At 40.9% G+C, this 14,851-nt stretch overlaps 1 protein-coding gene across 1 annotated transcript in view; it reads right to left on the bottom strand.

The window, feature by feature from the left end:
* GALNT16 (polypeptide N-acetylgalactosaminyltransferase 16) overlaps positions 1–14,851 on the bottom strand; it is a 191,031-nt gene that overhangs the window by 33,025 nt on the left and 143,155 nt on the right. The window contains exons 7-10 of the mRNA XM_087951516.1: positions 8,173–8,260; positions 5,488–5,572; positions 3,843–3,946; positions 1,093–1,219 (exon numbers count right to left, since the gene is read on the bottom strand). Coding sequence (XP_087807642.1) covers positions 1,093–1,219; positions 3,843–3,946; positions 5,488–5,572; positions 8,173–8,260 — 404 coding nt within the window. The remainder of the gene's footprint in view (positions 1–1,092; positions 1,220–3,842; positions 3,947–5,487; positions 5,573–8,172; positions 8,261–14,851) is intronic.

The raw sequence follows: 14,851 nt of genomic DNA, 5'->3' as shown, positions 1-14,851 counted from the left end.
GCATCTTACACTAAGGAGGCATCTGAAGGGTTGTTTATCAGTAGGCCTAATTGACTGCAACATGAGGACAGGGCAATGGTTGTGTTGACTTATCATCTGTCTTATTTTTGGACTTTACTAATAGAAAATAGGAAAGTGCAATATGTGTGTATGTGTGTGTGGTTACCTAAAGCACTTAATAATGATTGCTGCCATAAATATCAGTAGTCATTATTTTTCAGATAGTTTACAGCAGTACATGATATTAATGATATTATTTCTGTACTGTTCTAGACCTTAGCTCTTATATCTATGCACAGATACGAACATCTGAATGCTCTCATTATAACTCTTAATTTTGGATATGGAATTGTTACATTAAATGAAGCTCAGTGTCAAATCTATATCATCATTTTTGAGCTGCTATTTAATTACAGAATTCTGTACTAGATCAGTATTTCTTCCAAGTACACAATGGTTAAGCAAGTCTCCAAATCCCAAAGTACAATCTCCACAAAAATAATTGGGTCACAGTTTAAAAAACAAATATTTTCTAACCATCAGAGAATTTCTCTTTGCAAACTTGTGTTATTAAAAGAGAAAAGACAATATTAATTTGGTTAGGATTAGTCAGCTAACTCAAACATTTTTTGAGTTTATATTCATATCCCAGAGTAAGGTCTAATTAGTAAAATTTTACTAATAAAATAATTATTGATAAAATGAAAAATTTGTTTGTGTGTGTGTGTGTGTGTGTGAGAGAGAGAGAGAGAGGGGGGGGGACACCAATGTGTTGCAGTATTTAAGCTTGTGGCCTAGAAACCAGGAGGCTATGAGTTGTGATTTTACTCATGAAAAATTGAGGTGACCCTGGACCAGTCTCTGTCTCTCTCTCAGCCCAACCTACCCTTGTGGGAAAAATAGGAGAAAGGAGTATTATGAATATTTTCCACCTTGTATTACTTATAAAGTAATAAAGACAGGATTTTAAAAAATCTAACAAATAAATAAAATACACAAAGGATCTCTGACCAAGCACCATACATCAGTGAGAACTAAGCCCCTCCACTCTACTGTTCTCTAAACTGGAATCAAGAATTAAGCCATTCCTACTTGATATAGGTTAATGCATTGCCCTCAGGGAAGTCATACGGATGGCGTTTTCTGAAAACGTGACCCACTCGACTGCAGGGGACAATCTCCAAGCTACCTCCACACATCCAGACACGGAAAGAAAGCTCTAGAAAACATCCAAGGAAAGAGAATATAAGGTGAAACAAAGAATAACCATCTACTTAATGTGCAGGTGGACATGAAAGTGCTAGATGTAGAGGCACACCTGGATTATGAAAAGAGAAGAAATTTACTGAAAATGAAGTTTTGTATGAGGGGAGGGAAAATCCTGCTCCTCCTCAGTTGTAACCTTTCTCTTGTTTCCACATACCAGATCAGTATAATTTGGGGTGGGGTGGTGCAGGCTTTTAAAAGGGAATCTTGCTGAAAGATCCCAGAGAATATATGTTACTTTATTTTATTTTAAAAGGCTGTCTATCAAAGGAAGATTCCCTTAACGTAAAGAAGAAAATCCATAATTTAGAGTGGAGTGGAGAAGGCTCCATGTGCAAGTACAAAATGAGAGACAGAAAATATGAGGTCTTAATCAGGGGTGGGATTCAATTTTTTTAACAACCGGTTCTGTGGGCATGTCTTAGGTGGTGGGTGTGGCTTGGTGGTCATGTGACGGGGTGGTCATGGCTTGGTGGTCATGTTATTGGCTGGATGTGGCCAACTCAATATCACTTACATCGAGGCACGCATCTCCTCGCCTGGCCTCTCATGACTGTGGGGATGCTGCAACAGTTGTAAGTGTGAAAAATGGTCATAAGTCACTTTTTTCAGTGCCATTGTAACTTTGAATGGTCATTGTAACTTTGAATGAAGCAAAGTACCAGCAAAGAAGGGGAAAAAACCCAGAGATGTTCCTGAGACAGGAAGTCTAGGCCTGCCAAGAATGTAATAAGGGTTAACGGAGAGGCAGTTTCTGTAAGCAACACCAGAATGTTTCCTTCCTGCCTTCCTTACAGGATTAGGCCAGTAATTTCTTCTAACAACCGGTTCTCCGAACTGCTTAGAATGTTAACAACCGGTTCTAGCGAATAGGTGCGAACTGGTAGAATCCCAGCCCTGGTCTTAATGGCACTGACAAAATTAAATGAAGACAAAATGTTACAAAGACCTATGCAGTCCCAAGCAAACCATTTCAGCTGTATGTTATCTCTGAGACTGAAAACCTGAATAAAAATTGTCAGGATTCTAGAGACACGTGTAATCGACTCTAATCAGTGCTTAGGGGTGTGTTTGCAGTAATCAAATTTCATGCTCTTTAAAATCTTTATAGACTCCTAGTATCTGGCCAGTATTATAGGAATGACAGAGTCTGGGCATCATCTAAAGCAGGGGTCTCCAACCTTGGCCCCTTTAAGCCTGGAGGATTTAAAGCTGGCTTGGGAATGTTGAAGTCCTACAGGCTTAAAGGGGCCAAGGTTGGAGACTCCTGATCTAAAGCATAATCTCCTAAATCTGTGGAAGAACACATCTCTTTTCATAGCATCCGAAAGTCCCTGTGCTTTTCATCTCTTACAGGCTGAAGCTGAAATCTTTTGGCATGCTCTTACTGTAGGATCCTAAACTCTCCTAAGAATTCACCATTTGGCAATCCAGATTCTGAGACACAGAATGCCTCATCCTGTTTATTTAAACTGAAGCCTCCCTATCCCCTTGCCCTTTGCTTTCAGAGATTTTACTGCCCCAGAATAAATGAAGCTCTTTTTTATTATTATTATTAAAAGGATCAGAGGACTACCAAGGCTTTGACGGTAAAAACTCATTTGAATCTCAGAAAAACAGTGACCTTGCAAAGGTCTTATGTTTAATAAACATGGAAGCTCACCATTGTTTACTGATTTGGGGGTACAAAAAAACATCAGAAAAGCTGCAGCAAAACAAAATCAGAAACTGAAGGCAACAGAAGAGTGGAAATGTAACAACTGGAAGGAACAGATTTCCCAACTCTCTATTAAATTCCCCCTTTTATTGCGCATTCTTGTGTTTTGTAGATCTCATCTTCAGATATACAGTTGGTGATCATAATATCTCCCACCTTCTTTGTAGGCAGTTGCTGAGGAATGTGGCTAGTTTTTGTCATAAAGTAAGTGCTTTCATTTCAACAAAGCTTATTTCATAATCTGGTTTTAATGAATTTATCTTGGAACTTTTTATCTGTTTGTGCTGTTCTATCATCTTTTATTGTAGTGGTATTTGAATGGTTTTAACTAGATTTCATTACATCTAAGCTAGACTTGTACCCAGGTCCATATTTTCCCAGTTCAAAATATTAAGGTTAGAGTTGCAAAATCCTTAGATATCTTTCAGTCATGGTGCATTTCTTTCTTTCATGTTTTTAGTTTTATCTAACACTAATAGGACAAAATACAAACTTAGTAAGTTAAATATTTAATGTAACACTTAATTTATATTTATTTACTAGTATTTTCTTCTAGACCCTATCAGTGAATAAATCCACCGGAGATATCTAGGATAACAAATAATGCAGGTATTGCCAGAGTGTCATTTAAGAATCTGTAGGAAATGTTGACTTAGCCAAAGATCTGCTGAGAAGGCAGGACTGCCTGGTGACAAGAAAGAGATTCTATCTCTATGCAAGTAGATCCTGAATAAAGTCTGGGTTTTCAGTCCTTCCAGTCAGGAGAAAATATTATATTATGTGTCCAGGATTTCAGAATTGATTTGTGAAAAATTGACAAGAGGAGGCTACATAAAGTCAAATGAAAGTAGCAACTTACCGAAGTTCTCTCCTCCCCAGATATCCATCTGTGCGTCATATTTTCCAAGATGGTTAAACCAAGACTTATTGATCACAAAGATTCCTCCTGCTATGACAGGTGTTCTAGTGAAATGGGGAAGTGCAAAAAATTATAAACAAAAATGCTAGAGTGAAAAATAGAACTGTTCTACATTTTTAAGCAACATATTCTATATAAAATACTTTAGAAAAATAAACTAAATAATTGGAAAGTAATAACCTTCCTATGATTATGTATCATGAAAAATCTGTAGGTCTGTAATATTTTCATGATCGTTTTACAAAAATGTCTACATTGTACTTAAATAACCTGCAAGGAGGTGTCAAAAACTGTAAGATGGTGAGCACAGTGTTGTGATCCTAACACCACTCATTGTGTATGTGCATGAAATGTGAATGAATGAACAAAAAGTGCAGGGTTTGGATCACAATACTACAAATTTTCATTTTGTAAATCCCCCCAACTTCTGGTTTTAAATATATATAGTGATCACTTAGTTTTTCTTTAATGAGATTTTTGGGGAAAGTTTGGAATTTTTAAAATCACTTTAATTATGTGGAGATGATCGTTAGTATTCAGTGTGGCTCATTTATAGGCCCCTGTAGCTAACGGAAACAGAACAGTCTCCATCAAAGGGGATGAAAATTGAGAAAATCATGCAGCCTCACAACTTGTTCCTGGCCTGTTAAAGTCATTCACAAGTCAAGTGAAAATGAACTGAAGGATGGTTCCCAATTTTCCACATGTGTATTGGGGACGTAAAGAAATACTTCTTCCTTTGCTTGCTAGTGAATTCTGTGAGAAGGAGGGAACAACAAATCAATCTCACTCCTCTTCACTGACCAGAACACTAGGTCAGACTGGTCCATATTTGCAAAATTGACCAGCAAAATACAGAATTGACTAAAAGTTTCTTTGTATTTGGGCTGTAGAGACTGAGAGCGCTATACTTGTCTGGTACATTTCCTCAAATTAGAACTCTCATCCTGCCATATATAAATCTATTTGAAACACAGTTTACATAAATGTAGGACTAGGTGTTATTGCTATTTGAATATACTTGCAACATATTCTTACTGTTCAAAGAAACCCTAAGCTTAGCTAGATTTCATGGTCCTTATCTACAATTTCCACTATGCTTTAAATAGAAATGGTGCACAAGCCAGTGACTGTGCAAGTCAACACAAAAAGCCCTGTATTGATGAATTTGTCTAAATCTTAAGGAAAAACTCCTGTGCTGGAAGTAGAAGGTAGATTCTATTCCAATTTGTAGCTTATATACAGCCTGGGGAAAGATCAATTAAATGCACATATTTTTCAAACAGGCACAGTAAAATTTCCCATATTAAACAAGTGCAATCTATAAAAACCATACATGATTATACAATACTCAATATTGTGCTGTTATTGTAGCAGTGCAGTGGGGCCACCAGACAGAATCTCAAGAATGTTAACATCTTTCAGGAGCAAAAGAGACTTATTGTATCTCATAAATGATGTAAACATAACTTCTGAATGTTCCTCATGGTTACATCAACCAGTGAGACCACTTCTTAATTAAATAAAAGATGAAAGATTACATCTGAAATGGGATTCCAAGAGGATTTTGCATGAAGGAATTTACCTAATAGATTGGGTAGGGTCTGTCCGTGACAACTTTTGCTCAATGGGAATCTGTTCCCATTTAAAATGAAGACTCCAGTCAAATCCTAAAATGTAGAACATAAAAACACATAGAACCTTGTATCCAAACTTAAAGGTTAACTAGCATAGCATGACAATTAAGCATTTTTGTTTCTACACATATGATTCCAGAGCAGAAAAGGCCTTCTATAGGATAGTCCTATACAAACGATCAACCTAGCTTTAAAGAATCACAGTAGGTATACTCACTGGTATTTATCGGTGCTGGGTAACATTCCAAACTTCCTATATTGATTCCCAGAAAGAAAGGCAATCATTAGCTTTCTATCAGGTTGTCCTATGCCTCATTGGCTGCCAAAGTTATGAGACATTAATCAGTACTCTCAATGGGATGACATGTATTTCCGGGAACAAAGTGTCTCTGTTTATTGTAATTGGCTTTTCCCCATGTGCACCACATAAAAATGCCATCTGACTTACAAAGTGTTGCAAATTGAGTATTGGGAAGGCTGTAGCTGGCAAAAAAATGCATGCAGGTGAGAATGGCAAAAGTGAAAGGCAGAGGTGCCTCTGCAAAAGGAAATAAAGAACAGTGAGGGAGATTTCAAAAATTAAAAAAGGTGCTTGAGGCATAGCAATTCTTTTAGGAAAAAGACTGAGTGCTTAGATTTCTTGCAGTCCAGCATGGTCAGCAATGGAACTGACCACTGCATCTGAGGCTAATCTGCAGAAGTGCTTTATCCTGGCAGTGTGAAATCTGGCTCACATGACGCATAGATAGAAGGCAGTTTTCTGGCATAGTTTCTGTCAATATTTTGTTTTCTTCCTTGACTACCATGATACACCAAAGGTGAGGCTAATTTAGCCCTATGTAAAACTCTATCTCTTGTGAGCAAAATCTAATTTCCAGAGTGAAAGCTGCTTTCACCCTTTTTGAACCCTTTTTGGTATTCTTATAACACATGAACTACTTACCCTCACTGACTTATGTATATAGCTGAAATATAGCTGAAATCAGGCTGTATTCATGGACATTGTCCATCCAACAGCAAGGATCTTGCTTGCCTAAGAATTTGCTCATCCTTTGAGAAAGATCAAGCATCTCTTTGACAAAAAGACAGTATTCATAACATGACAAGAGGGAAGAGGAGGGGGGAAGGAGGAGGAGGAGGAAAATAGTAAGGAATACAGGCACAAATACAGTTTTACCTATCAAGAGACTATTAAAAGTATTGAAAGAAATGTGAATGGTTGTGCAACGTATGGAGGAATAATATCTTATCTGGAAAACTAGCAGGAACATCTATAGGGTTGTCAAACTGGCAGCCTGTGGGCCAGATGCAGCACATGCAGGTTATGCCCACCCCAGCTCCGCAAATGGGAAAAATGTTACGAAACATCACATTACAGCAACAGGATGCCACAAGTTTGACACCCATGATCTAGCATGTGTGTAAAGAGAATGAGCAATCTCACCCAATTCTGTTGCTTTAGATAGCTTCCAGAGGTGCCTCAAAGAGGCAGCGACATCTTGGAAATCATTTATGTGTCGCTGTCCTTTTATGCAGCTTGGACTTTTGAGGAACCAGTCATTATTAATACTCTGCTCTAAATGTTATCAATAAATACATTTAATTTTTAGCACATTTGACTCTGGTTTATTTATTATTGACCAAATGACATTGCATTTTAATGATTAATAATGTTTAATTTGTAATGAATTTTAAATGTTACGAGAGTAATGTTATTGGAATAAAATGCTTGATTTATCATGTTTTCTTATGAAAGAAATTAGCACTCAACTTCTTTTTGATGTAATGGCCTTTGTCATGTGTTCCCATTGAAATGTTCTTTTTCTTATATTACTGTTCTTATGCAGTGGTGGTATTCTACTGGTTCGGCCCAGTTCACCGAATACAAACCGGTTGTTACACCAATTGAATCCCACCCCTGAGTCACGCCCACTAAGCCACGCCCACAGAACCTGTAGTAAAAAAAAAATTGAATCCCACCACTGTTCTTATGATATGGAAAAGAAGTGAATAGGAGAAGAGCAGCAGCAGTAGAAAACACAGATGCAGCAGTGGCTGATTAGGAAGCTATGCAAACTGTGATCGTCTATAGCAGGGGTGTCAAACTCATGTTGTCACGGCATCATCATGTGACATATTGGGACTTTTTCCCCCTTTGCTAAACCAGGTGTGGGCGTGGCCAGCATGTGATGCATCTGGGCCACGGGCTGTGAGTTTGACAGCCCTGCTCTACAGCCTGTTGAAAGTTACAGCTGTTATGAATCCTACAAACATATAAGCTAGGTTAATTTTAACAGCCGGGAAAAGCATAAGTTTAATACCATTTAATATCAGTGGTGCTTCCAAGGAGGCTTTTATTGAATCCTCACCCTGTCTTGTTCAGAGAATTGTATAAGGACCAGATTATGCTACCTTCCATTTATACCTCTCATACATTTATCCAACCGATTGCCTGTCTCTTCTTGTCCCACAGAAAATCAGTTCACAAGCATACAGCAGAATATTTGCACAATGTCTTTGGATTACTTAGCTGGAAGTGCCTCAGGAGACAAAAGGAATCTGTCACGGGGCAGATCCTCAGTGATAAAGACCCAGAAACATCATATTTCAGAATCAACTGTCTTCTTACCTACCTCCTCTCAAATCTGCTGATGCTGCTAGGTAGGCAAAATTGTCCAAGCTGATGACATCAATGATAGGACTCACCACCCGAGTATAATCCTGAAACAGTAGAGAAAAAGAAAGAATGTTGGATTTTTATTTTTTTTCCTAGGAGGAAAGTAATGTTTCAAAGAGGGTTTCAAGACGAAGATGGTAGAAGGAAAAGCAATGGACACATATGCCTGTGTTACCTTCAGATTTTTAAATTGATATTCACACACACACACAACTGTAGCCCGTAGCTATTTTTAAATGCGAAAAGTGAAACTTTCACAGTGCAATTATCGTTCTCCACTTTCAGGCATTAAGTACAGCACAACCATTTCAAAGTTGTATTGATCAGACGGACTCTCACTGTTAATGTTACTTCTTGCAATCATCTAGAAAAAGTGTTGCTAAAGTAGAGAAGGAGACACCCGGGTTTTCTTCAAGTTTTTTTTTTAGACTATAATTTCCACTGATGCCAGTTACCGCATAGGCAGGGATTTATAGTGCAAAACATCTCAGGTTGCTTTCCCCTCATGCTAATTTTTCATGGAGAAATCTCCCAATTTTACACTTGAGCTATATGCTGATCAAAATATTTCCTCAGACTTGTTTTTTTCAAGTTGTTCATTAAGTCAATAATACCTAATCACTCATCTCCTCATAGGATTCATGTATCTCTAACATTGTCCCCCAAGGGTATGCCCACATCACCTAAGTTATGTTTGCACCCACATCTATGGTGTATGTGCCCAGAATAGCTGGTGTCATTTCAGTCAGCCAACTCATACCCCTCCCACATCTTTTTTATGGCTGCTGGAATTGATTACCAAAAGTCAACAAAGCTATTTCCTACAACTTTGAAGCAGGAAACTCATAAAAATGATTGTGATTTCCACAAATAAATTCCACACAGGGCATTTTCAGACTGCTACCATTTCTCCTTTCCAGCACTATTTATTCATCTGCTGATTCAAGGAGGCTGAGAAACAAAGATCATCAATCTATGCCCCCTCCTCAGCATGTCCTGCAGCAATAAAAATCATTCCCGCACACTACAATAAGGGAAAGAAAAAGAAAGAAATTAAAAAAACAGCCAGCCCGGCAGTTTGGAAGAGGCTGGTGCATGGGTGAAAAGCAAGAGAAACTGACAGAACCGTGTCAATATTATTCCTGCTGGCTTCATCTGGGCTAAACAGCACCTCTGCACAGCTGAAGAGATGATGATGACAGAGCTGATCAAGGATTGGGTTAATACATTGTGTAAGTGGCCATTATTAAAACAAAAAGAAACAAAAATGCCAATTTCCCCCCAAAAGACACTGAAAAAACATAAAAATATAATTAGTTCCAGGAAATGTGTGATAGACCCATTTTTTATCCTGGTCACTGAACAAAAAATTGTGGAAACCCAAATTTTTGGATCTTGCTGTTCTTCAATATATTTTAGGTAGCTCCCTAATGAAGACCCTAACTCCAGGTTTTGTCTTTGCAAATCCAAGTTTTGTCTCTTCATTTTTTTCATGTTTCAGAAATGATAAATATCAGAAGTTACAGTGAATTTGTAATTATATAATACAATCAGAAATTCTACTGATTTATTTTTAGCAGAAAAAGTATAATCATAAGGTCTGTCTATTCATGGATAAACAGCCCAATTTTAAGTGGTAATTCACAAGCACTAAATTCCACTTCTATAGTGCAAAAATAGCATTTATCGTCTTATGAGTGACACCAAGATACTCTGGAAAGTTTCCTTGTAAAAACTAATCAACACAACAGCAAGGTGTAACTTTCTTCTGTCAAAGGATTTACTAATGAGCAAGTTCTTCAGCATTCTGGGGAGAGATACAAATAAACTCTGCCGAGTTTGGATGCAACTTGTTCAGTGCGAAGTAGAAAGAAGAACAGAGAAATGTAGAAAGAGACAAAAATATGTGGTTATTTCTTTTTGTTCCAGAAAAAAATTCTTTGCAAGAGAATGGCAGTAGAACATATTACTACACACATGATGATCAATACAAGTCTGGTAAACTTTACTGTCAGCCTCAGTAGAGTGGTAATTCTGGTTAGTCAAGCCTGTTTAGTGGGTGGTGAGTGGGTTTCTTAATCCACAGAAAGGATCATCATTTTTTACAGTTGCACCATTTTACAGTAAGTCTTTTTGCAGACCATAAATTTCTGTAGCTATTTTTCCATGGCGTCAACTCCATTTTTCTTAATGCTTTTATTTTTTGGCATACACAGCCTTTTTAAAATTACATTTCCTCAACAAAAGCCCTTTTAAAAATGAAAATACTGTTTGTATATAGTTCAACAGTGTGCTTTCTTTTCATATTTCTCTTGTTAACTTTTCTTTGGGGGATTTCCTCTGATGTTAACGTTTATGCCACCACAAAGTTTGATAAGGGCATGCAATGGAATCTAGGGTAGAATTAAAAGAATTAAACGTCTCTAGAATATATAGTCAATAAAGAAAAGACTCAGGAGAAAGTTCAAGTTTTATTGGAACTCCAATAGCAATTGTATACTACTTCAATTGTTCTAATAACATTGCTTAGCCTGAGTGCTTTGTAAGTAAAAAATCAGGATTAAGCATTTGAAATCCATAAACATCATTTAAATACTTTTATTATTGTTATGTTTGGAGAATAATGGAGACCAGACATCTGACCAGTGACTTCAACTCTTTAATAACAGTAAATAGAACAGAACAGAGCAAGGCTATGGGCAGCAGTAACCCTTTCATAGGGTTGGCTGCTACCTTATTAACCAATAATATGTGCAACAAGTTCAACTAATACCCAATAAGAAGTGTCCTAATATTGACCAATCAGGGACTTGTTATGGACCAATCCTTATTCATTGTTTAAGGACCAATCAGGTGTGCAGGCTTTCAAACCCTGCTTTGCATTTAGGCTAGTTACTTTTTATTGATTCACAACACCCCTCCCCCTTGGGTTCCGTTTGAGGGGAGCTGTAACAAAATCCTCAAAATAGACAGGCCGTTTGGTCTGTCTGGATGATTTCCGTGGTTCCACCGGGTTAGGCCTAAAGTTCGGTTCCGGTGGAGCGTTTGGATGATCTCTGTTTAGCCCTGTTTCGCTGCACGGAATTTCCGTGTTGCTTTCGTTTTGGTTGTCCCCACCAATCAGTGTTTCTTCGGGGTTTCGCAGTTCGGTTTCCCCCGTGTTTACGTCCCATGGGAAAGTCAACTCTCTCCCTGCTTCGATTCCTGGTACTTCGCTGGGCCGTAGGGTTTCCGTTGGTCTGCTATCTGTCATATCGAAGTCAATTTCCTCGATATTTCCTCCCCCCTCAGTTGGTGAACCCGGGGAGCCATGGGCGCTGGGTGGTAATCTCGAACGGAGTTGGTCTATGTGGCGTTTCCACACCCTCCCATCGTCTGTTAGCAGGCGGTAAGATCTAGGCCCTGTGAGGTGGGTGACGGTTGCGGGTATCCATAAAGGGTCGCCGGAGAAGTTTTTGGCAAAGATTAAATCGCCTACCTTAAATTCCCGGCATTTGCTGCTGGATCCGAAAGGCTTTTCGGTGCGTATGCGGGGTGGAGCCGGTCAAGGTGCGATCGTAGTTTCCGCCCATGAGAAGTTCGGCAGGCGTTTTGTTGGTAACGCTGTGGGGCGTGATGTGCTGCAACAATAAAATTCGATTGATTTTTTCATCGATGTTTCCGAATTCCATTTTGTGGAGGGTCTTTTTACAAACTGTACCATGCGCTCTGCACGTCCGTTCGCCGCAGGGTGCGCGGGCGAGGTTAGCGCATGGCGGATGCCCCGGTCAGCAAGATATTGTTCAAATGGTAATGCTGTGAACTGTGGGCCGTTATCCGAGACCAAAACGTCCGGAAAACCATGTGTGGCAAATAGCCTGTTTAATTTGTTGATAACTGAATCCGTTGTAGTTGTGTTCATTCGATGGATCTCGAGCCAATTTGAATAGGCGTCGACAGTAATAAGGAAAGTGTGTCCTTTTGTAGGCCCCGCAAAGTCAATATGAATACGGGACCATGGTCCCCTCGGAGTTTCCCATTCGGTTGGGCTTGCTTTAGGTGGGGCGTTGCTGGCGCCCTGGCAACGCTGACAAGTAGCGACCCAGGCCTCGATTCTTTTGTCGATTCCCGGCCACCAGGCGTAGCTCCGTGCGAGTGCTTTCATCCGCATGATGCCCGGATGTCCGTCGTGCAATACCGCCAAAACAGTTTGTTGCAGTTTTCCCGGGATTACGACTCTATCGCCCCACAAGATGCAGCCCTTTTGGGAAAACAGTTCGGTTTGGCGGGCTTTGAAGGGCACCCATTCAGGTGATAATTGTTCTGTTGGCCAACCACGTTCAACCCAGCGTAGGATGTGTTGCAGAACCGGATCACGTTTTGTTTCGAGGGCAATGTCTCTCGCTGTCAGTGGTGGTACGTGTAGAGCCTCAATTTGCAGCGTTGTGATGGTTGGGGCTGGATCTTCAACCGATTCTGGGAGCGGCGTTCTGCTCAATGCATCAGCGTGGAGAATTGATTTCCAGGCGGTGTTGCAAGGTGTAGTTGTACGCCACCAAGAATTCAGACCAGCGGGTCATTCTGGGGGACAATATATACGGGGTTGGTTTATTACCCGCAATAATCCCCAGTAGTGGTTTATGATCAGTAATTATTGTAAACGCACGCCCATACACATATTCATGAAATCTTTTAACTGCAGCCACAATAGCTAAAGCTTCTTTGTCCAGCTGACTATAATTTCTTTCAGCTTTAGCTAAAGTTCGCGAAAAAAAAGCGATGGGAGCTTCCGCTCCGTTCGGTAATACGTGGGCCAGGATTGCTCCAACCCCAAAAGGTGAGGCGTCACAAGTAATAGTTAGCGGAGAGTCTCGGTACTGCAGTACAGAATCTCGTTGCTTTTTGTTGTCCCCAAACCCAGTCTTTTGTCTAAGAGTCTATGTAATGGTTCAGCTACCGTTGCTTTATTGGGTAAAAAGACGTTATAAAAATTGATAAGTCCAAGGAACGCCTGTAGATCTGCCTTGTTCCTTGGAGTGGGGGCCTTCTTAATTGCCTTTAATTTGTCTTCAGTGGGATGGATTTCTTGACTGTCCAGGAGGTATCCCAAAAACTCCACTTTTTCGGTACATAACTGGCATTTATTTTTTTTAACTTTGAGGCCTGCGTTTTGGAACCTTTGTAAGACCTCTCGGAGTCGTTTTTCTAGAATGTCTCTGTTAGGGGCGGCGATGAGTACATCGTCCGAAATACGGTACGCCCCTCTTATTCCTTGTAACAGCCTTTCCATTAAGCTCTGAAAGATTCCTGGTGCAACGCTTACCCGAACTGGAGCCGGTTGCATTTAAATGCGCCCTATGCGTGACGATAGTTTGCGCCTCCGCGGTGGTCGGATCTACAGGCAATTGTTGATACGCCTGCGCTAGGTCTAATTTAGCGAAAACTTTCCCGCCGCCCAGGGAATGGAGCAGGTGTTGCACTACCGGCACTGGATATGCACTTTGCTGAAGTGCGTGGTTTAGGGTGGCCCGGTAGTCTCCGCAAATTCTCAGTGACCCATCAGGCTTGATAGGCGTCACTATTGGGGTTTCCCACCGGGCGTGGTCGGTGGGTTCCAGCACGCCCTGTGCTATTAGCTTATCGAGTTGTTTGTCGATTTTAGGTTTCAGGGCGAACGGTATCCGACGCGGCTTAAGGCGGATGGGTGTTACCTCAGGGTTCAAGTTAAATGAGATTGGGGTCCCCTTGTACTTGCCTAGTCCGTTCGCGAAACGTCTTGGAATTCTTGCACGAGGGCTTCCTCCCAATCGTTGCTCTCGGCCCGGTGGACTCGGCTACAGTGATTCCGAGCTGTCTGAACCATTGCAGGCCTAAAAGACTAGGCCGGTCACGGTCCACGACAGTCAGTGGCAGTGCGACGGTGCGGTCCTTGAAAGAGACCTGGAATCGGCGGGACCCGACAACGGGAATTCGGTTACCCTGGTAGTCTTTGAGTATAACCCTTTGAGGGTTGAGGTCTTGGCGTCGAATCGTCGGTATGAGCTGTTGGAGCGTCTTCCAGGACACCATCGAGAGGGATGATCTTGAGTCCACCTCCATTACACAAGGTTTGTTTTCGATAGCGACCTTCACTCTGATTTTCCCGGCATCAAGGGATGTAGCGTGGCCTATGGTAATTGTTTGGTGGGTCTCTTCCCGCCTGGTTTCTTCATGCCTGGTGGAAGTGGTGGACGGTTTGTTTCTGTAGGAGTGGCTTCCCCATTGGTGATTCAGTTTGTCTCGGGGTGTGCCGAAGAATCCTGAAGACTGGTATTCGGCCTGTCGGGGTTTGGAGTTTTGTTTGCTTCTGCAAACCTTTGCGATGTGACCTCTTTTCCCGCAAACGCGGCAGAGTGCGTCGAGGAATTTGCAGCCGGATCGTGGGTGATTAGCTCCACATCCTGCACACGGTCGAAATGAGCGTTGTGTGGACTGGTCTCGTTCCGTTCGGAGTCGGTTGACCTCTTTCTCATCGCTTTCTGACGGGGATTCTAGGTCTTCATGGTGAGTCGATACCGGGTGTCTCTCTGAGTGAGGCGAGGTATCGTTGGCGAGTTGACGTGGCGGTGCGCTGGTGCGACGCATTCGGGCTGCCGACTTTTTGGTTGCCTCCGCTG

The sequence above is a fragment of the Notechis scutatus genome, chromosome 1, assembly GCF_049901735.1.
Source record: "Notechis scutatus isolate UNSWTSFEM ecotype Mainland chromosome 1, rNotScu1.2, whole genome shotgun sequence".
Classification (NCBI taxonomy): Eukaryota; Metazoa; Chordata; class Lepidosauria; order Squamata; family Elapidae; genus Notechis; species Notechis scutatus.
This window is presented reverse-complemented; position numbering and strand designations above follow the sequence as displayed.